General features: G+C 38.4%; 2 protein-coding genes across 7 annotated transcripts in view; both read left to right on the top strand.

Annotated features, from left to right (window-relative positions):
• Positions 1 to 17,796, top strand: part of NAE1 (NEDD8 activating enzyme E1 subunit 1) — a 32,802-nt gene extending 15,006 nt beyond the window's left edge. For 2 of the 4 annotated variants that reach the window (XM_040498246.1, XM_040498243.1), the window contains exons 8-20: positions 2,105 to 2,214; positions 3,296 to 3,358; positions 3,755 to 3,818; positions 5,066 to 5,157; positions 7,043 to 7,102; positions 7,185 to 7,318; positions 9,063 to 9,138; positions 9,447 to 9,486; positions 10,995 to 11,081; positions 11,591 to 11,683; positions 14,570 to 14,684; positions 14,770 to 14,819; positions 17,557 to 17,796. In XM_040498246.1, coding sequence (XP_040354180.1) covers positions 2,105 to 2,214; positions 3,296 to 3,358; positions 3,755 to 3,818; positions 5,066 to 5,157; positions 7,043 to 7,102; positions 7,185 to 7,318; positions 9,063 to 9,138; positions 9,447 to 9,486; positions 10,995 to 11,081; positions 11,591 to 11,683; positions 14,570 to 14,684; positions 14,770 to 14,819; positions 17,557 to 17,666 — 1,094 coding nt within the window. In that variant the 3' untranslated portion in view covers positions 17,667 to 17,796. The remainder of the gene's footprint in view (positions 1 to 2,104; positions 2,215 to 3,295; positions 3,359 to 3,754; positions 3,819 to 5,065; positions 5,158 to 7,042; positions 7,103 to 7,184; positions 7,319 to 9,062; positions 9,139 to 9,446; positions 9,487 to 10,994; positions 11,082 to 11,590; positions 11,684 to 14,569; positions 14,685 to 14,769; positions 14,820 to 17,556) is intronic. The other 2 variants (XM_040498245.1, XM_040498244.1) reach the window with 2 other exon arrangements.
• Positions 17,797 to 17,904: 108 nt separating this feature from the next.
• The window catches only part of TERB1 (telomere repeat binding bouquet formation protein 1), a 47,477-nt gene continuing 42,161 nt past the window's right edge, over positions 17,905 to 23,220 (top strand). For all 3 annotated transcript variants that reach the window (XM_040498242.1, XM_040498239.1, XM_040498240.1), the window contains exons 1-3: positions 17,905 to 18,532; positions 19,037 to 19,112; positions 22,872 to 22,933. In XM_040498242.1, coding sequence (XP_040354176.1) covers positions 22,903 to 22,933 — 31 coding nt within the window. In that variant the 5' untranslated portion in view covers positions 17,905 to 18,532; positions 19,037 to 19,112; positions 22,872 to 22,902. The remainder of the gene's footprint in view (positions 18,533 to 19,036; positions 19,113 to 22,871; positions 22,934 to 23,220) is intronic.

The following is a 23,220-nucleotide window of genomic DNA, read 5'->3' as shown; positions in this document are numbered from 1 at the left end:
TGCTTTTTTTTTTTTTTTTTTTTTTTTTGCCTCCTAACCTGCATAGGGCACATAGGGCTGCTATAGGTGAGAGCCATGGTGTGTGGGCCACAGTGACACATAGATAGATGTCATACCACTTTTTCTCCAATCTTTCCTTCCATTCTCATATTGACAATAGGCTCCCCCAGTTCAGGGACAGTTCTACATAATAAGCAAAGCATTTACCTTATTGTTCCAAGGAAACAGTGTTTTAGGAGATTGAGGTCATTCATAGGCAGGTTGGCATGAGCTCAAGAATGATATTAGCCCTTTACTTACAACTGTTTGATCTTAAATTATTGGACAGTTTTCATTCAGTATTCTGCATTGCTCTGAGACAGGTACTCTGCTAGAGCAGTTGATAGCCATTGGTGTTGGTAGTATCACTGGGGAGTAGTATCTGCTTGGTAGTTTGGGAGTGGCTTGTGGGATAAACTTCTGGAAGGTGGTGGTAGGCTCTTTAAGAGTTGTAAGTGGGAGAGTGACAGGGTGAAAAATTTATTTCAAATGTGTCACCCTAAAGTGGGGTAGAAAATGAATGTATTTGAAGAGGTGAAAATTAGAAGCAAGTGTTGCTGTTAGGAAATTTCTGGTGGTGTAGCTAGTTGAGAGAGACAGAGACTAAGCCCCTGTGGGGCTTTTTTTTTTAACATTTGTTCATTTTTGAGAAACAGAGACAGAGCGTGAGTGGGGGAGGGGCGGAGAGAGAGGGAGACACAGAGTCGGAAGCAGGTTCCAGGCTCTGAGCTGTCAGCACAGAGCCCGATGCGGGGCTCCAACCCACGGAGTGTGAGATCATGATCTGAGCTGAAGTCAGAAGCTTATCCAACTGAGTCACCCTGGGGCCCCCTGAGCCCCTGCCTTAAGGCAGATATTATAAGGATAGGGAAGAGGAGGTAGATAGTAATGAGGGTTAATATTGCTAGCTGTGTGCCTGCCTTAATGTGGATTATTTCATATAATCTTTCTAAAATTCTTATAAGGTAGATACTATTACACATCTGCTTTTTGCAGATGAGGATGCTGAGGCACAGAGAGATTAAGTTATTTGCCCAAGGTCACACAGCTAGCAAGTAACAGAACTAGGCCTAGCCCTAACCACTCACTGAAATTACATGTTCCTGTACTCCCCTCCTGTGGGGAACTGTGTATGAAGTGATACCAGGACATGTGGTGTGACTGATGTTGGGCCAAGGAAGAAAGAAGTCAAGGATAGAGGCTGGCTCAGTCAGAAGAGCATGCGACTCTTGATCTTGGGGTTGTAAGTTTGAGCCCCACTTTGGGTGTGGAGATTACTTAAAACTAAAGTCTTAAAAAAAAAAGTCAAGGATAACCATCAGCTTTCTAGAGAAGAGGTCTAGGAAGATGGTGATGATGTCTATTGAAGGCCACAGGAAGGGAAGGGTGGATTGTTAAATGCTATCTGAACACACATTTTATCAATTTTGATCTTTTTCAATTACAATGGCAAGATAATTCGGTTCTATTTTACTTTTATTAAAACTATAGTCAACTTATGATTTGTGCATTTAGTAAAATATGAATATATATCTGTATGTAAATTTATCTCAATAATGAACAGAAAAGAGGCACCTGGCTGGCTCAGTTGGTGGAGCATGCAACTCTTGATCTCGGGGTTGTGAATATGAGCCCCACGTTGGGTGTGGAACTTACTTAAAAAAATAAATAAAATCATGGGGCGCCTGGGTGTCTCAGTCAGTTGGGCATCTGACTTCAGCTCAGGTCATGATCTCACAGTTTGTGGGTTCGAGCCCCGCATCGGGCTCTGTGCAGCCTGCTTCGGATTCTGTGTCTCCCTCTCTCTGTTCCTTCTCTGCTCGCACTCTGTCTCTCTCTCTCTCAAAAATAAATAAAGATTAAAAATAAAATAAAATATAAATAAATAAATAAACAAATAAATAAATAAATAAAATCAGTTTCTTGGTTAAAAAAAAAAATGAACAGAAAAAAACCTGTAGGCCCTATACCCATTTAGAAACTAGATTTCTTAAGTTTCTATAATGTAGTGTATTCCAGAAGTATCACTAAAGAAGTTTATGTTTTGGGATTATTTGTTTCACAGTAATAGAATCTCATCCAGATAATGCATTAGAGGATCTACGACTGGATAAACCATTTCCTGAACTGAGAGAACATTTTCAGTCATATGATTTGGATCATATGGAAAAAAAGGTTGGTAGTATATATAACCTTCAATTTATAGATAGATTAAAAGTTTTTTTTTAACCTAAGGTTTTTGAATTACACCAAAGTGAGAAAATACTATAAACATCCATATTCATGTCATCCAGATTATGTAGTAACAACATTGTACTTAATTGTTTTGAAATAAATTTGTTTTTGACCAAAATTTAAAAAGCTTTTTTATTGAAGAGAAGTTCATTAGCTGACTATATCTCCATAATCAACACCCAGGTCAAGAAATTAGACATTAACATATCCCAGCAGACCTCTTCATGGCCCGTTTCTAAACAATTAGATGTACTTTTTAAAATAGTATGAATTTGGGGTGGGTGTTTGTTGAAATTGATTGCTTTTGAAACTTAATGTTTGAAGAGTTACCAAGGCAACTCCATATTTCATTATGGAAATAATGATATTTATAACAGACTATATAATTAAAGGAGTATGTGTTTTTTCCTACCCATGTATTAATTAAAATGTGGGTATTTGGTTATTTGTTTCATCACAAGAGACAGTTTTCTCAGTCTAGGATTGCTTTCTGAAATCAAGAGATTTGAGTTTTCTTTTTGGGTGGCAGTCGCTGAGACTGTTTTCTTGATGGGAAAATGGGGACCCACATAGTACAAACCTGGGGCGCCTGGGTGGTTCAATCGGTTAAGCATCTGACTTCGCTTCAGGTCATGATCTCACGGTTTGTGAGTTTGAGCCCCGTGTCAGGGTCTGTGCTGTCAGCCTGGAACCCGGAGCCTGCTTCGGATTCTGTGTCTCCCTTTCTCTTTGCCTCTCCCCTACTCACACTCTGTCTTTCTCAAAAATAAATAAACTTAGAAAAACTTAATCATTGTACAAGCCTGCCAGTTCAGCATTAAATTGGACACTGCTTATAAAAAAGCTTATAAAGCAATTTCATTAACCCAGTTCATTTTCCTTCATTCATTATACTACATATACTGGAAGATGATCATATATATTATTGAATTTGTTGAAAATGAGATGGTTTAATGAAGAATAACTGTAAATTAATGTTAACTAATACTGACATTTTCTTCGATATTTCTTTCATTTTTAGGACCACAGCCATACTCCATGGATTGTGATCGTAGCTAAATATTTAGCACAGTGGTATAGTGAAGTATGTCTTTTTTTAAAAACAAATTCCATATGTGACTGTATTTTCAATTTATTATAAAGGATTTCAGTGAAGGAGAGTAGGAGATTAACTTTTTTCCTTATGTGGTAATTGGGCAGGTGGGTGCTTTTCTGTTTAAATCTGGCAGTTCCTCTTTTGATACTGATACTTTTACTAGTGAAATCAAATATCAATAAATGTCATTCTGAAACTGGCAGTGGGGAATGTAGAAAAATGGCTTGCAGTTTTTGTTTTCTTTCAAGTCAGCCTCTGATTTCACTGAGGTATGTATTTGCTGATGAAATCTCATGTGGATGGGAGAATGGGGAGAAGTTTGGACTCTCAATTTCCGTGTTTTGGTTTTTTATAACTAGAATTTAAAATTTTTAACCAATTTAGACAAATGGACGAATACCTAAAACGTATAAGGAAAAAGAAGACTTCAGAGATTTGATTAGACAAGGTAATATGATGGGATGTAACTGAATGTTGTATAAAGTTTGAAAAACAAATTGCTTGAAGTTGTTTATTGGATTTCTGTCAGCAGCTTTGTCAGACTGATGGCATCATGAGTTTTTATTTCATTTTTCCTCAGAGGAGGTTTGGAGCCACTCCTTGTATAGTTTTTAAAATGACTAATGATAGTTTCCTCATCAGTAGAGGAGGAATTGGGGACTGCTCATAGAGTTGTTGTGAGGATTCATTCATACAGTAAAATCTGAAGTACGTTTAACCATGTCTGATGCAAAGTAAAAAATAAAGGTTAGCTACTAATATTACTAAAAATAATTTGAGTAACAATAAGCCTGTTTGTTCTTAAGTTTCAATATCCAATCCTTCTTTTAAGATCTGATAAGGTTTGGAGTGCCTGGGTAGCTCAGTCGGCTGAGCATCCGACTCTTGATTTTGGTTTAGGTCACGATCCCCGGGTCTGGGATAGAGCCCCCAGCTGGGCTCTGTGCTGGGCGTGGAGCCTGCTTAAGATTGCCTCTCCCTGTTTAAAAATAGAACTACCCTACGACCCAGCAATTGCACTACTAGTATTTATCCAAGGGATACAAGTGTGCTGTTTTGAAGGGGCACATGCACTGCAACATTTGTAGCAGCACTATCCACAATAGCCAAAGTATGGAAAGAGCCCAAATGTCGATCGACAGATGAATGAATAAAGGTGGGGTATATAATACAATGGAGTATTCCTGAGCAATCGAAAAGAATGAAATCTTGCCATTTGCAACTACCTGGATGGAACTAGAGAGTATTATGCCAAGCGAAATTAGAGAAAGACAAATATCATATGACTTCACTCATATGAGGACTTTAAGATACAAAACAGATGAACATAGGGGAAGGAAAGCAAAAATATAAAAACAGGGAGGGGGACAAAACATAAGAGACTCTTAAATATGGAGAACAAACAGAGGGTTACTGGAGGGGTTGTGGGAGGGGGGATGAGCTAAATTGGTAAGGGGCATTAAGGAATCTACTGCTGAAATCATTATTGCACTATATGCTAACTAACTTGGATGCAAATTAAAAACATTAAAAAACAACAACAACAAAAAAGATTGCCTCTCCCTCTTCCCCTTCCCCTAGCGCACTCCTTCTCTCTCAAAAGAAAGATCTGATGAAGTTATTTCCATAATGTTAGGCAGAGAAAAGGAGTGAGAAGAAAAGGGCTATTTTGCTAGCCAATTTCTATTTTTCTAGGAATTCTAAAGAATGAAAATGGGACTCCGGAAGATGAAGAGAATTTTGAAGAAGCTATTAAAAATGTGAACACAGCACTAAATGCAACTCAGGTATTAAATGTGTTGCTGAGGAGGGGCGCCTGGGTGGCTCATTTGGTTGATCGTCAGACTCTTGATCTCAGTTCAGGTCTTGATCTCAGGGTCATGAGTTTGGGCTCCACGTTGGGTTCCGCACTGGGCGTGAAGCCTACTTAAAAAAAAAAAAAAGTTTTGCTGAGGCATTCATACCAGAAGGGTGTTTTCTGAAGTCCTCATATGAAATAGTTGTTTCATAGATAACTTTCATAATTAGAAATTAATATCTATCATATCGATTGAATCTTCTTTAATAAGATTTTATATCATCCTTGTTAAAATGGGTATCAGTGCTTCATCATAGAGTAGTGATACAATGATTCATATAAATTATTTGAAGTACATGATTTGTGAATAGTAACAGTTTGGGTGTAGGAATTTTATAACAAGGGTGATATTTTGCTGGTACGAAATAGGTTGCTCAAAAGTTAAATCTTATCCTGCATTTGCTTTTGATAGTAGTTGTTTGGATATAATGGAAGATGTTCTTAATGACACTGTAAAACATTATTTGTAAGATAACTCAGTTTATATGCCCTTTGTTTTGTTGTTAAAGTCTTGCCAGTGAGGTTTTTGGAAAATTTGGAATAACACAGCTGTTACTTTAAGATAGAATTTTCTTATAATTTAAAACGGCAAAAAATGCTGCCTTTCATATTAGGAAAGCACTTAGCTGTCAGAGACAATGAGATCGTGTTGCTGAGTAATTAAAAATATGTGCTTTGTCAATCAATTTTCTAGGGTGATGAAAATTTTCTGTGTCTTAATTGAGGTGATGATTAAAAAGACATGCATCAAACTGTACATTTAAAATTCTTGGGGCGCCTGGGTGGCGCAGTCGGTTAAGCGTCCGACTTCAGCCAGGTCACGATCTCACAGTCTGTGAGTTCGAGCCCCGCGTCGGGCTCTGGGCTGATGGCTCAGAGCCTGGAGCCTGTTTCTGATTCTGTGTCTCCCTCTCTCTCTGCCCCTCCCTCGTTCATGCTCTGTCTCTCTCTGTCCCAAAAATAAATAAACGTTGAAAAAAAAATTAAAAAAAAATAAATAAATAAAATTCATTTCACTGAATGTAAAATTTACTCAAGTTAAAAAAAAAGAACAAGGTTCTTATAGTTGGGGGACAGTGAACTAAGCAAACAGATAATGCACCAGGTGCTATTAACAAAATTCGAGTAGAACAAAAGGATGAGGAGTTCTAGGATTGGGTAGGGGGCATCGAAGTGTTTTAAGTGGGGAGTGGAGTGACCTGATTTATGTTTCTAAAAAATCATTCCGGCTCTTGTAAGGAGAACAGAAGCAGACCAGTTAGGAGGGTTTTGGTAAGAGATTTCTTTTTTCCACACAGCTGTAAGAGTCCAAGCCTACAATTTCGGTAGTTTTCATTAATGTATGATGATCTTGCCAGCATTACGAGTACTTAATTTACTATGTAGTTTTTGTCAGAGTTGTTGTCTCTTCTAATAATAACTAACTTAGAGTGTAAGGGTTTCAAATCTTTGACAAGATGGAAACACATGAAGGACATCACTACAAACCTAGCTTGGTAGTGATGTCCGAAATCTTTGTTATATCTTCAAATGTAACTATATAAACAGGTTTATTTTGGCTCCTTTTTTACTCTAATCATGATGGAAGAGAATGGTCAGTCTTTAATGCTGACACCAGTGGGCAGAAGGGGACTTTCTTCCATTCTTTTTCCTCATCAAATCTCCCGTCTGGTACTGATTCTTAATAAAAGTCTAATAAGCACATCAGAAGTTTGTATTTGATTACTATGTGGAAATTCTAAGAACTTGTTTGGGGAAATAGTGAAAATACAGATGGGCATGTTCTTAGTAAATGTATCATGTTCCTTTGTTAGATCCCAAGCAGTATTGAAGATATATTTAATGATGATCGCTGCATAAATATCACCAAACAGGTAACAACATAAAGTAAATAGTGCTGTCTTAACCTTTGAGTCAAATTCAGATACTGCTTAATGCTAATTTTTTTTCTTTTAGACTCCATCATTTTGGATTTTAGCTCGCGCCTTAAAAGAATTTGTGGCCAAAGAGGGTCAAGGAAATTTACCTGTTCGAGGCACAATTCCTGATATGATCGCAGATTCAAGCAAATATATAAAGCTGCAAAATGTGTAAGTCACTGTTTTCAAACTATGTAACAGAAAATCTGTTTATAGTACAGATGAATATATTTTACCACTCTATCAGAAATCAAATGAAAGTCTGCTGTAATTTGTCTAAAAATAAGCTTAAAAACTTAGGGGGCAGATTTTTAAAAATAGATTCTATTTTTAGAATAGTTTTAGGTTGGGGCACCTAGGTGGCTCAGTCGGTTGAGCATCCGGCTTCAGTTTGAGCCTCACATTGGGCTCTTTGCTGATGGTTTGGAGCCTGGAGCCTGCTTCGGATTCTGTGTCTCCCTGTCTCTCTGCCCCTCCCCCACTCTGTCTCTCTGTCTCCCCAAAATAAACATTAAAAAAAAAGGAAAAAAAAAAAGAATAGTTTTAGGTTTATAGCAAAACTGAGCAGAAAGTACAGATGGTTCCCATATATACTCTCTAGGGGGCAGACTTTTTCTTTCATATTTTGTGACAAAAACCTAATATTTGAGCAGTTCACTCTGCAATGAACTGTTCTGTGTATTAACTAATGTAATATTTACAACAACCCCATGAGAGAGATACTATTATTGTCCCAGTTTTATAGATGTGGAGACTGAAACATAGAAGAGCTAATTTATTCAGAGCCAGATAACTGGTAAATGGCAGAACCAGGATTTGAACCCATGCAACTCAGCTCCATACTTTTAACCATGGTGCTATAGGATCTTTTATCTGTAACTTAAAACTTTAAAGTCTTTAGTTTGATTAATTTTTAATCATAATGTTTCATAATTTAAAGAGTTTGTGACTAGATAGACACCAGCTCTCTAGGTATCACTAGCCTGAACCCAGATAGACTGTCATAAATATGAGTCTCACTGTATATTACCCTTGTGTAGTTTAGCACATTGCTCGTGAATCCAGGGCTGCTGACTTGGGCTCCTCAAGAACCAAATGATGTCACACAGAAGATCTCTGTTCTCTAGACATCTTACACTCTTCACGTCTGCTACATCTTTGTTGTCTTAGCCTAAAAGTTCAACTACTTAAAACTTGGGAAAAGTCAACTGAAGATAGACAGAACTATAACTTCACACTGGAGATAGTACAATCCGATCATCTACAAGAGGGTGAAAATGTAAATAGACTTAAAGTTTTTACATGAATTTGTAGATGGACAATTCTGAAGTATTTAACTTTCCTTGGACTTTAAGGAGATAAATCATGATCTTCAGTAATGTATTTTGTCAGGTCCTCTCAGAAGCATGGATCATGGATCCCTCTAGGAGGGTAGTTTTTAAGTTGCTATTAATTACAGAGGGAGCCCAGTCATTAGTAGATTGCAAGAGTCCATCACCAACACTGGGAAGATTTCCAGCCACTAACAGCTCTTGCTGGTAGGGTTTCCATGGCATTTTCACATTCTGTATGTTACCAGACCAGTATTTTTTCATGAAAAGGAAAGAGATTTTGTTTACTTCATGGTGATATTTAAATTTTGCTAATTATAGGGGCATCTGGGTGGCTCAGTCAGTTAAGCTTCTGACTTCAGCTCAGGTCATGATCTCATGGTTTGTGAGTTTTAGCCCCACATCAGGCTCTGTGCTGACAGCTCAGAGCCTGGAGCCTGCTTCACATTTTGTGTCTCCCTCTCTCTCTGCCCTTCCTCCGCTCGTGCTCTGTCTCTCTCTCAAAAATAAATAAACATTAAAAAAATTTTAATTTTGCTAATTTTAAAATTTGTTAAAAATAGCCTTTTATTGTTCTTTTCCAGTTACCGTGAAAAAGCAAAGAAAGATGCTGCTGCTGTGGGTAATCATGTTGCCAAATTGTTGCAGTCTATCGGCCAGGTAAGCTGCTGAACTGAGCGCACTGTGCCTGTGATGGATGGTACAGCTCCATTTGGCTTGATCGTGTAAGTTGGGAGCTAAAAAAGTTTAGACATAGAGCGTGTGGTACTGGTTCTGGGCTTCTTTAGAGGGATCACTCACTTACCTGCCTAATGAGAAAGACCTTCACTAAGCAAACAAGGTGTTTTTATAGTCCTCTTCCAGAGCTTGGGGAAAGCCTCCCCATCTCACAGTGATTGGGTTTGTGCTGCACCTCTCTTCATCTTCTTTTTTACACTGGAGTGAAACCTGCATTTATCCCTTTACAGGCACCAGAGTCCATTTCAGAGAAAGAATTAAAATTACTCTGTAAGTCCCCTTGAATTAATTTCCTCATTTTGCTTGATAAAAATGTGCCACAAAATGTTTGCAGAAATTTTAAATGTTTAAGATTTAAAATTTTCCATGGTCTCAGTGGTATAGATAATAATTACTGAGTAAGCTGCGTTTTTTTTTCCTCTCGTAATAGAGAAGGTATTTTAAGACTGGGTCAAGTGTGTCTGGGGGGCTCAGTTGGTTAAGCATCCAACTCTTGATCTTGGCTCAGGTCATGATACTGTGGTTCATGAGATCTAGCCCTGCGTTGGGCTCTGTGCTGACAGCACGGAGCCTGCTTGGGATTCTCTCTCCTCTTCTCTCTCTGCCCCTCCCCAACTTGTGCACACTCTCTCTCTCTCAAAACAAATAAACTTAAAACAAAACAAAACAAAACAAAACTGGGTCAGAGATAGAGTATATCTATGTATGGCAGTGCTAAAAAGACATGAAGGTCAATTAATTGAAAATTGTCATTGATACAGAATTGTTTTCAGCTTACTACTATTAACTAATTTGGAAAAGTTTTATCTGAAGACTTTGGATGTGAAGTCTTGAGTCACATGTACATTGATAGTATTGGTTTAAATACTTACTTTGATCTGTGTTAAATGACTTTGATGGAATTAAGAATTTTGTCATCTAGTTTCAGAGTGGGTCGGCTCTTGGGGTCTTCTTGATAACTCCTCAGGAGACCCAAAGCATTTTCTTTTATTTAAGAATTTGTTTAAGAATAATAAAATTTGTTCTACATGCTGAGGATTTTTCCCTGTAGCTATTGCCCTAAGCTTCTGCAAAAATCTATATTCTGTATGTCTCCATCCTTAAAATACATTTATCCATGTTCTCCCTTTAATGGCTCTACCATAGTGCTTGTTTAGGCCAAGTTTTAATGTTTTCTGCTACCACCAATCTTGCATCTTGTTTTTGCATTTGTGTTTGTTTTACTAGATTATATGATCCCAGATTAGAAGCTGGGTGTTGGGTATTTGAGAGTTTATTCTGTTTTCTCTACTTAGGGGTATGTTTGAAAATTTCCCTAATACAAAGTTGTTGTTTTAGAAAGTCTTACATATGCCAAGAACACAACATATATAATGCTCTCCTTTATGACTGCTTATCCATAATATGGTAAACACTACTGTTCACTGAGTCCTATCAGGCATTGTGCTAAGTATGCACTTCATACACTTGTACATTTGATCCACAGAACAACTTTCATAGGTAATATTATCCCTGTTTTACAAATGAAAACAAGCTCAGAGAGGTGCCATCACCTTCTTACTCAGTGCTGAGCTTGTTGTAGTGCCAAGGATGTGAATTTCAGATGACTTGTGTTCTAAATGCCTTCTCTGCTAACCATTAAAACTGAAGAGACATTTCTTCACATTTCCATGTCTGTAAAGAGTATGCACAAAATTTCCTGTTCTTAAAGTGACTTGTGATTTGGAATATTCAAATGTCTCACCTGTTTACTTCCATAATGTCTTCCCTGTGTTCAGGCACCAATTCTGCATTTCTTCGAGTGGTAAGATGTCGATCCTTAGCTGAAGAATATGGCTTGGATACAATTAACAAGGATGAAATAAGTAAGTGTAATAACCTTTTGATGCTAGGTTATTAATTTTAATTAATTTTAGAGATATAAATATTTTGTATATAATAGTGAGTACATGGTGATAATATACAGGATAATATAAATATTATACTCTAAATTTTATTCTATAAACCAAGAAGTAGTCCTACTTCTAAGTAGTTATAATTGCAAATTATGAAACTTAATATGTACATAAAATCATGTTTAGGTTACTGAATAAGTCATGTGATACGAAGATGACATAAAGTCAGAACGTTACTACATTAATAGAGATTATGTGACTATAATTGATCGTCCATAAGACCATTGGGTTTCATTTTAACATATCTGCCTTTGTTTTACTGTTATTTATCATTTTCTATTTTATTGTCACAAAATATTTAAATTTTGTAATAGAATTGCCTTGTATCCTGAAACTTGAGCATATAGTAAATGCAGTTCTGCATTGTTTTTATGTGATGAATTATCCACACTATACTGAAATTTTTTTTTTCCTTTCAGTTTCTAGCATGGACAATCCCGATAATGAGATAGTATTATACTTAATGTTACGGGCTATTGATAGATTTCATAAACAACATGGTAGATATCCAGGTAAGAATAGCAGTCGCATTATCATCTACAATAAAGTCTTGAATAAATACTTAAATTGAATTAATTCTTGAAGTTTCTTGGGTGTTTACAGTAGTGGTGCTTGAACTTTACATCATAAACAATTTACACATAGTTCATCTCAGTGAGGAAATACCATTTGTTTTTTAAGTATTTGCAGATGGTGTTTGATTCTAAACTATTACAGGGGAATGTTGGTTGAGTGCATATAGAATAAAACTATTTTTTTCTGTCAGTTTCCATAGTTTACTTCTAAGACTCAGAATGAGTTTAATTTAGTGGAATGAGAAAGCCATAAAAAGTATGCTAATGACTTGAATTTTGTCTGTAAATGTAATAATTGGAGAATTGGTATAAACACAAAGATCGTCAGTTGCCCAGAATATTTTTATTAAGATGATAATTTTAGGGGTGCCTGGGTGGCTCAGTCAGTAAAGCGACTGACTTTGGCTTAGGTCATGATCTCATGGTTTGTGGGTTTGAGCCCCACATCAGGGTCCGTGCTGACAGTGCAGAGCCTGCTTGGGGTTCTCTCTTTCTCCCTCTCTTTGCCACTCCCCCCCCCCCCCCCCCCCCCCCCCGCGGCGGTCCCTCCTCCACATACACTCTCTCTGTAAATAAATAAATAAACTTTAAAGAAAAAAGATGATAAGGGCACCTTCAGATGATAAGGCCATGTACACTCTCTCTGTAAATAAATAAATAAACTTCAAAGAAAAAAGATGATAAGGGCACCTGGGTGGCTCAGTCAGTTGAACATTAGACTCTTGATTTTGGCTCAGGTCATGATCTCAAGGTTCTTGAGATCGAGCCCCATGTTGGGCCCTGAGTTAACAGCACGGGGCCTGCTTGAGATTCTCTCTCTCCCTCTCTCTGCCCCTTCTCTGCTCTTGCTCACAGGCTTTCTCTGAAAATAAATAAAAATTAAAAACAAAAAGATGAAAATTTTAATTGTGCCAGTTTACTGCATAGCAGCACATTCTAGGAATATCATAAAATCTGTTGCCCCAAATGTCTGAGTTACAGTCTTAATGAGCAAGCTTACCAAAAGAAAGAAAAGGAATAAACACCGAATATGTATTACTTTATGTGTATTGTTTGATTAGCTTGTATTTTTGGTTTATTGCATAACAAATCATCCCCAAACATAGTTAAAACAGTAAATTATTATCTTGTGATTTTGTGGATTGGCTTGGCTCAGTTAGGCAGTTCTCACTGGGGAGAGGGGAACTCATGGAGTTGCATGATGCCTGGGGCTGGAGTCATTCTGAAGGTTTCACTGAGCTGGACATCCAAGATGACATTTTCACTCATTGACTGGCACTTTAGTTGGGATAGTTGGAACTGCTTGGGGGCTAGTCAGGTATCTCTCCATGGCTAACTGGGGATTCCTTTTAGCATAGTATTCCTAGGGCAGACTGTTTACATGGTGGCTTGCTTCCCCAAAGTTAACATTCCAAAAGATCCAGGTGGAAAGTACAAGGTATTTTAGGAGTTAGCCTCAGAAGCCTTAGAACATGGCATCACTTACATCATGTTCTGTTGGCTTCACAGGGCCAGTTTAGATTAACAGTGGGATGGGACTACATGAGGGCACAAAGGAGCGTTCATTGGGGAGCCATCTTGGGAGACTAGCTACCACATAAAGCACAGGCTTCCAAGCTCTGTCACTTACTGTCTCTTGACCTTGGTGAATCACTATTTCCCTCCAAATCTCAGTTCTCTCATTTATGGAATAATGATAATAGTATTTACCAGTTTGTAAAGGTTATATAGGTAATGTATGAAAATCACTTAATACTATGTGGCACCTTGTAAGTATTTAGTAAAGGGTTGGTGTTATCATGAGGAAGAGTAGTGATAGTTTTTAAACTAGAGGAGCCAAAAAATACTGATATTTAAAATTTTTTTTAATGTTTATTTTTGAGAGAGAAGTAGAGTGTGAGCAGGGGAGGGGCAGAGAGAGATGGAGACAGAATCCAAAGCAGGCTCCAGGCTCTTCGCTGCCAGCACAGAGCCTAACTCAGGGCTTGAACCCATGAGCCATGAGATCATGACCTGAGCCGAAGTTAAAACGTTCAACTGACTAAGTTATCCAGGCACCCCCCAAAATATTGATATTTTTAAAACACTTGAATATTACAGCAATTATATTTTTCCTTCCAGAAGAAATAATAATAGCTTGGAAATAATAATGTTTGGAAACATTACAGTTTAATCATTAAGAACTTCCTGGGCTCATATCCCAGTTTTGCTATTTACGAGCTAAGTAACTCAGGCAAATAACTTAATCTGTCTGTGCCTCAGTTTTCTGACCTATAAACAGGGATAATGATAGTACCTATTTCATAGGAGTGTTGTAAGGATTAAATCAATTAATATAAATGGTACTTAGAACACTGTCCAGCATTTGTTAATTCAATAAATGTTACTTATTATTATAGCTATATGTCTTCAGTGTCATTTAATTTCCTGGAAATGGATAATAAACACCATAATATTTTTTAAACACCCTAATTTTTTATAAAGTGTGTAAATAAGACATTACTTACTTATTCATTCAATTCTTCCATCAAATAATTCTTGGACACCAACTATGTGCTGGATACTCTTCTAGATACTGGATATAGAGCAGTAAACAAAGCAGATTTGCCTAACTTGAATTTTTAATAGGTTTTAGATGGTTTCTTTGATTGTTACAGCTTTGTGATAGTAAATACTGGTCTCATGCTTTCTGTTATTTGTGTTCTTCAGTTTCATACCTTACTATATTGATTAGAACACCTCAAACTGGATTTTAAAAAGAGCCATTGGTTTTGAATTGCATATTTACTTTAATGAAAATTGATTTACATTATGTATTTGTAGGGGTATCTAACTACCAGGTTGAAGAAGATATAGGAAAGCTGAAGTCTTGTCTCACTGGCTTCCTTCAGGAATATGGATTATCTGTAATGGTGAAAGATGATTATGTCCATGAATTGTGAGTATTTTTTAAGGCAGATGAGAGATAATACCTGTCCTGTAATAAGGCTAATCTAAGTTCACATCTCCATCCTTTTCTGTAGTTGCCGATATGGAGCTGCTGAGCCACACACCATTGCTGCGTTCTTAGGAGGTGAGTTCCACAGATGAGAAGACTGGCATCTGTGGTTACACAGTACAATTATGAACTTTGTTTTTATAGCTATTTTAACTAGGGAAGTCAGTGAAGCAAGATGTTCTGTTTAGTTTATTTCACTGGTCTTTCTGCTTTGCATCTCTCCCACCGCTGTCCATCTTAAAGTGAAGAGTCATTAATTTTTCTAAAGCATAGCTCTGATCATGTCTCTCAATTAACCTTCTGCCCTGCCAGTAAACACATACATACTACAATGGTCTTCAGAAAACAAGTCCAGAGTCCCTTATTTAACATTAAAAATACACTGTGTTCTGATTCCACTCAGCCTTTCTGCCCTTGGTTTTTTCAAGTGACTTCCTTTTTCCCCCAGACATGCCTTTGATTTCCTGTTCCTTGAGTCCTTAACTTTCAGGGCCATTTGCCTTAAATCTCCTTATTTCTGGCATGTCTAAAATCTTGCTGTTCTTCAAGGCCCAACTGGAAATTACCATCTCTGGGGCACCTGGGTGGTTCAGTTGGTTAAGCATCCAACTCTTGGTTTTGGCTCAGGTCATGATCTCACGATTCGTGGGTTCGAGCCCTGCATCAGGCTCTGAGCTGACAGAGTGGAGTCGGCTTGGGATTCTCTCTTTCCCTGCCCCTCCCCCACTTTATCTCTCTCTCTCTCTCTCTCTCTCTCTCTCTCTCTCTCTCTCTCTCAAATAAATAAATACTTTTTAAATGAAAATTACCACTCTTTCATAAAAACTTTGGAAGTTGAAGAGTGCCTGGGTGGCTCAGTCAGTTAAGTGTCTGACTCTTGGTTTTGGCTCTAGTCATGATCTTACAGTTTGTGGGTTCAAGCCCTGCGTCAGGCTCTGTGCTGACAGCAAGGAGCCTGGTGGGGGTTCTTTCTCTTCCTCTCTCCCTGCCCTTCCTCCACTTGCTCTCTCTGTCTCTCTCTCAAAATAAATAAATAAACTTTAGAACAAAAAACAAAAAACTTTGGAAGCTGGAAGTCCAAGGTCAGGGCCAGCACGGTTGGTTTCTAGGAAGCCTGTCCAGGGCTTGTAGGCTGCTGTCATCTTGCTGTGTGCCATAACCTTTTTGTGCAGGGAGGGGAGAGGACAGATGGGACACAGCTCTTGGGGGTCTCTTCTTATATGGGCACTAAACCCTTTGTGAGGACCCCAGCCCATGACCTCATCTAACCCTGTTTACTTCCCAAAGACCTCCAGTATCCTCTTCACCTCCCAATATTATCACATTGGGTATTACAGGTTTAACATGAATTTTGAGGACATTCAGTGCCTAACATGTGTGTTTTGTATTCTGCACAACACCATTATATTCCCTCACTTCTTTCAGGTCTTTGTTTAAATGTTACTTTCGTTGCATGAGGCCATTCCTGACTCCTCAATTTAAAACTGAGTCCCTGTTCTTCCACTCATGTGTATCCCTCTTCCTTGCTTTTTCTCCTTAGTCCTTAGGGTCATTTCTATACATTTGTATACATTTTACTAATTTGCAAATTATCTTTCCCTTACTAGTTAAAAGTAAGATCCATGGGGCGCCTGGGTGGCGCAGTCGGTTAGGCGTCCGACTTCAGCCTGGTCACGATCTCGCGGTCCGTGAGTTTGAGCCCCACGTCAGGCTCTGGGCTGATGGCTCAGAGCCTGGAGCCTGTTTCTGATTCTGTGTCTCCCTCTCTCTCTGTCCCTCCCCCATTCATGCTCTGTCTCTCTCTGTCCCAAAAATAAATAAACGTTGAAAAAAAATTAAAAAAAAAAAAAAAGTAAGATCCATGAAGGCAAGGGTTTTTGTCTTTTGTTCTTTATTCCTAGCGCCTAGAAGAGGATTTGGTATGTAATAGAGTCTCATATTTTATTGAATCAATGAATGTGAATATTATAAAAGATGAAGAATTTTTTTTGTTGGTAGTTTTTTGTTTTTTCTATTGTTTTCTTTGAGTAATTGCTCAAAACTCACTACTGTATAAGTCTATTACTGAGTATAATATGGCAACCTGGCAGTATTTAATGTGGATCGTTTCCAAATTATAGATGTATTTAGAACAAATATACCTTTACCCCTGTTTTATTATAAAAGTAAAATATGCACAAGGTAAAATTCACATGCAACAGAAGGGTGGTCTGGGTGGTCTTTGAGAATCTTTTCTGTCTATATGTATTTTTTAAAAAAGTACAATCAACCATACTACTGTTTTGACTTTTTTACGTAGTATATCTTGCCACCACAATTAAAAATAATTCATTCTTTTAATCTGTGGCATAATATCCCAACGTGTGAATGTATAGGACAGATTTTTATTTCCTTTAATAACATAGTTACAAAAAATTGTAGTCCTTGATTTTGATGTGACTTAGTAAGCTTTGTTTTGGCTTATTTAAAAAAAATTTTTTTTTAACATTTATTTATTTTTGAGACAGAGAGAGAGAGAGCATGAACAGGGGAGGGTCAGAGGAAGAGGGAGACACAGAATCTGAAACAGGCTCCAGGCTCTGAGCTGTCAGCACAGAGCCCGACGCGGGGCACGAACCCACAGACCGCGAGATCATGACCTGAGCCGAAGTCGGATGCTTAACCGACTGAGCCACCCAGGCGCTCCTGTTTGGCTTATTTTTAAACACCTTTCTTTTTGGAACAGAAAGGTTTTCTTTACATAATTGAATATTTTTATATAACTTGAAATTTACCTTTTTCAAAGATTTGCTCTTCTCCTTTTTCCTTGCAGGAGCTGCTGCTCAGGAGGTTATCAAAATAATCACCAAACAGTTTGTAATTTTTAATAATACTTACATCTATAGTGGCATGTCACAAACTTCAGCAACTTTCCAGTTGTAGAATAAGCACCCTATGTCGTGTGTCAGTGATTTAAACTGTAATGGCCTTCAGGTTGTGCTCTAGTCTGTAAAATTCTGCTGAGGGAGAAGTGTTAAATTGTTTCCTTAATAAACATTGTTCTCATTTGTAATAATGTTGTCTTGTTCTCTGTGGGGGAGGGGAAAGGAAGCAGTCATTTTCTGGGAGAATAAAAGTTACCCATTTCTAATTGAGTTCATTATTTCTGGCTTGGTAATTAGTTACTTATAAAAATCTCTTGTGTTTCATTAGAAACAGCTTTAAGTGTATTTTTTCTTACAGTCTTAATTAAATAATGAATTTATCCCATGTGTAGATTTTAGCAAAGGACATCTTCCAACCATGACTACCAGAAAAGGCAAATATTTCAGATGTATAGTTTTATCAGAAAACAAAGACAAGAAGATTGGGAGAGAGGACTGAGGGCCAGGCTTGGGGCTCGGAGGGCCCCTTAACCCATGCTGTGCCCTGCTGCCACAGTCTCTGACCTGGTCTCATGGACCTGGAGCCGGCTCTCCTAACTCCTTGTGGCAAAAGCCCCTCTGAGCAAAGAAAAGCCCTAAAAACCCGGAGCGATGAGCTCAGAAGATTTCCCCTCCACGTTGTGACTTTCCACCACTCGTGGACACTGCATTCGTACTCTTGCTACCCATGACCCGCCCTGGGGACTCCGGGGAGCGTCTGTCTGTGGGGAGACACCGCGTGTGGGCAGGCGAGAGCAGCCGGAAGTCCCAGTTCCGCCCAGCGGAAGTATGCCTGGGCTGCTGGGCGGGAAACGGAGTGGAGCGTCTTGTTTGTAGGCGGGCTTCGAGGGAGGAAGCACGGAAACGGCACACCGCGACTTGACGGTAAAGGTCACGGCTTCCACTCCCCGCGCGTGCGGGCCCTGCCCTGCCCCCGCCCCGGAATCTGTCAGTGGTCTCCTGTGGAAGGTAGACTGCAGCCAGTAGGCTCCGGTCGGCCCTCACAGCGGCTGGGATGAGGGATGCCTCCCTATTTCCTTCCTAACCCGTTGAGGGGATTGAACTGGCCGGAAGGGGCCTTCCTCAGGAAGCGGCCGACCCCGGCCGCAGCCCCCACAGCAGCTCATGGGAAAAAGAGAATTGCCACGCACCATTTGGTCAGGCCTCTGGAGCCCGGCAGTTTCCGACCCTGATTGTACTTGAGAATCCACAGGCCTCTCGCCAGATGATTCTGGTGTACCGGAGGGGTGGGAACCACTGGTGAGGCCCTTTCTCAGACCGTGGGCCGGACTGCGTGGGCCACAGCACTTGAGTGGCGCGCCCGCTGCTCAGGAGTCGTGGGTGGCGGGGCGGGACTCACGCCCTTAACCGGTACCCGGTCCCTGGCAGGAGTTGCAGAGTCCTGGCCTAACACGAGCCTGGGGAAGACCACTGCTCTTCGAAAGGAGTTCTCCCAGCTGTTTAGGTGAGCCAGGCCTTGGTGTTAATGAGTGCAAACTGGGAAAAGGGGGTGCGGGTAGCCTTTCCTACTTGGAAAGATCGGGCATCGCCTTCCTGTGCAAACTGGGAAGAGGTGATGAGTTTTAATGCATAACGAACGGCTGCTCCAGTCTACTGAGTCTGGGAATGTGAATGCAGAGCGAGCTCCTTGTACCCTCACTCAGCTTGTTTTCTGCACTTCTTATTTCTCAAGCTAAACTGTAACAGCAATTTTTTTTTTTGCCTATTGGCCCTTTTCCCCTTGTTTCCCCTAGTTTCAGGAAAATTTCCACTGTGCGTGAGTCCAAGCTGGGCATCCACTGTCCAGAACTTAGTGATGGCATTTAGTGGTGGGATTTTCAGCCTGCCAGCCTTATACAGAAAGATTTCATTTATCGTTCTGATATTTTGGGGTAGTACTTAAATTTCAAAAAAGCTTTTCATGTTAACATTTTCTATGCCAAGTAAAAGAGTAACGTTCAGCTAGTTTTCTTGCTTAAATTTGAATTTAACAGCACTGTTTTGGGGAGTACATTGAGTTAAACCTGTAAATGGAATAGTTTCTTCTGTTACCTGGAAAAATCCTTTTTTTCCCCCTTGTGAGAATACAGCAAATAATTTTGCAATCTTGCTTCTCACAATTTGCATCTTCACTAAATTACTGAAAACACTGTTTTATTGAACAGATGCTTTTGTTTTGGGGAATAGTCTATATTTCATAATTTAAAATATAGTTTTATAATTATCCCTTGAAAGTTATAACTTGCCCTTTGCTGTTGATGTTTCTAAGCACTTAGCTAGTAAATAAATGACTTGTATTAATGCTACTAGGTACTTGGAAAACTTTAATTTTTTTTTTCAAAAAAAATTTTTAATTTTTTTTTTCAAAAAAAATTTTTAATTTTTTTTTTTTTTTTTGAGAGAGAGAGAGACAGAGCACGAGCAGGGAACGGGGAGAGAGAGAGAGAGAGAGGTAGACACAGAATCTGAAGCAGGCTCCAGGCTCCAAGCTGTCAGCACAGGCCTCAATGTGGGTCTCCAACTCATGAGCCATGAGATCATGACTGAAGTGGGATGCTTAACCAACTGAGCCACCCAGGAGCCCCTGGAAAGTTCCATTTTATTGTGTCATTTATTAGAAAACAGTATAAGAAAGACAAAGGGGAATAGAAGGTAATGTGTTCTGTCAGTTTCAATTTCAATACATTTAGTTTTTAAAGCTTTGTAAAAATAAAATTATATTTAAAGGCAGAATACGTTGACTAAAACTAAAGAAATAGTCCTTATATTCCTTCACAAAGCAAAAAAACTTCCACATGTGATACATGTAGTCCATAGTCCATTTTTTTTAAGTTTTTTTTTTTTTTTTAATTTACTCTTCCTATTCCAAATCCTAACCCATTTTCTCAAAGGTAATGCATGTTTACATATGGAAGAAGGTGTAGTAGAGGATAAGAGTGTAGGGCATGGCCTCAGATTTTCTTGGTGCTCATTCCAGCTCTGGCACTCACTAGCTGTTTGTTTGGGCAAATTGTTTATGCTCTCCTTGTCAGTCTTCATCTTTATAACTCCCTCTTAGGGTTGTTGTAAAAACTAGAAGGATAATATTTGTAAGGTTTACAGAATATAGCCTGGCCTATTATAGGACTTGAATGTTAGAAGCTTTTATTATTATAAAAATTGTGAAAAATAGAAAAAAGTGGGATAAGACACCATAGAACCACTAGCTTAAAACAAGTGTTAACATGTTGTTTTCCATGTAGTTTTATTTTATGATTTCCTCTGCATAATTGGGATCATGCTGTAGATAAAAGCTTGAGTCTTGCCATTGTTGATTAATTGTAACATAAGCATTTTTCCTTGTTATTAAACATTTCAAGTAAATATCAGTATTCTTGTAACAGTATCCTGTAAATATACTATAATGTACCCAAGCATCCTTCTTTTAATGGAATATTTAGGTTTAAAAAAATGGCAAACCTGGTATACATTTATATATTATTTTATAAAAGATTCTCACATTTACTATTAATTTTTTTATTTGGGAATTTTATTTTCATTTTGAGAGTGAGAAAAAAATAGAAAGGATAAGTAGCTATCTCTTATTTTTAGTTTTTTTTTGTTGTTGTTTTAAATCTACATTTTCTTTAAAAAAATTTTTTTTAACGTTTATTTATTTTTGAGACAGAGAGAGACAGAGCATGAAGGGGGGAGGGTCAGAGAGAGGGAGACATAGAATCCGAAACAGGCTCCAGGCTCTGAGCTGTCAGCACAGAGCCTGATGCGGGACTCGAACTCTCGGACCGCGAGATCATGACCTGAGCCGAAGTCGGCTGCTTAACTGACTGAGCCACCCAGGCGCCCCTAGTTTGTTTTTTTTTTTAATGTTTATTTGTGAGAGACAGAAAGAGAGCATGAGTTGGGGAGGGGCAGAGAGAGAGAGAAGGAGACACAGAATCTGAAGCAGGCTCCAGGCTCTGAGCTGTCAGCACAGAGCCAGACTTGGGGTTCATATTCACTGACTGCGAGATCATGACCTGAGCCAAAGTTGGGTGCTCAACCAACTGAGCCACCCAGGTGCCCCAGTAGCTGTCTCCTTTTAACCATGTAGTGTTGCAATAAAAAAGAATTCTAGGGGCGCCTGGGTGGCGCAGTCAGTTAAGCGTCCGACTTCATCCAGGTCACGATCTCGTGGTCCGTGAGTTCGAGCCCCGCGTCAGGCTCTGGGCTGATGGCTCAGAGCCTGGAGCCTGTTTATGATTCTGTGTCTCCCTCTCTCTCTGCCCCTCCCCCGTTCATACTCTGTCTCTCTCTGTCCCAAAAATAAATAAACGGTGAAAAAAAAGTTAAAAAAAAAAAGAATTCTAGAGTTCTGTGAGTCCTGATTCATTGCTTTAAGAAGTTAATTGGACTCTGATAGTTTTTCTAAAAAATCAGTTTAGCATGTGAAATGCCATATCAGGGTTCCCAGTCATTTTAAAAATTCTAACAAGTGGTATATAAACAAGGATTTTAGCTTAATAGTGGAATACTATGTTGAAAAAACCATGGATTCTGAGAACAAACTGAGGGTTGATGGGGGGTGGGAGGGAGAGGAGGGTGGGTGATGGGTATTGAGGAGGGCACCTTTTGGGGTGAGCACTGGGTGTTGTATGGAAACCAATTTGACAATAAATTTCATACATTGAAAAAAATAAAAAAAAAAAACCATGGATTGTTGAAAAACAAAATTTTAGTATTAAGCTTAGCTTGTGTAGAGAAATGCAGTTCTAAAGTGTGTGTGTGTGTGTGTGTGTGTGTGTGTGTGTGTGTGTGTGTATGTTTTAAATTTCCATTTCATGGAGTGACCAATCAGAAATGATGGGATGAAAATTTACAGGAAAGAAAAGAAAATAAGGAAGCAGAACCACAAGAGGGTCATTTAGATTCAGTCAACCAAATGTGTATATTTACTTAATAAACTATGTTGAAGGCCTGTAATACTTAAGAATGCCATATGCATTTATGTATTTTTCAAATTTAATTCTTGTAACAACTTTATGAAGTAGGGATTTCCTATTTTACAGAAGAGGAAACTGAGCCTTAGGGAACTTAAGCACACCCAGCATCACATATTTAATAAGTTGTAGATTCAGTCCCTGCTCTTCTGTCTTCAGGAAAATTGTTTTTTCCCTACACTTTTGCATTTATAATTCTGGAATTCTCAAACATTGATTTAAATTGAGAAAATATCTTTATCTTATAGATGAAATATAAGGAAAAAAATACAGACAAGCATGGAAAGTGAAGACACAAAGAAGATACAAGGTGAGAAATTAATGGATTATATATCTGGAATTAATTTTACAATCTATTTGTAGGATATATTGCAGATTATCTCACAGGATCCAGGAAATTAAAGAATCATTCAACAATTTACATGCATATTTATTGTGCATCTACCCTGCATGTCACACTGATTTCAGGACACTGACATTCTGATGGGAATAAGGCATGCTGATAATTAGAATACCATATGATAGCCATTTTATTTTATTTTATTTTATTTTATTTTATTTTATTTTATTTTATTTTATTTTATTTTATTTTATTTT

The sequence above is a fragment of the Herpailurus yagouaroundi genome, unplaced genomic scaffold (genome assembly GCF_014898765.1).
Source record: "Herpailurus yagouaroundi ecotype Mexico unplaced genomic scaffold, PumYag 190, whole genome shotgun sequence".
Taxonomy (NCBI): domain Eukaryota; kingdom Metazoa; phylum Chordata; class Mammalia; order Carnivora; family Felidae; genus Herpailurus; species Herpailurus yagouaroundi.
The sequence above is the reverse complement of the archived record's forward strand: the minus strand, read 5'-3'. Positions and strand labels throughout refer to the sequence as shown.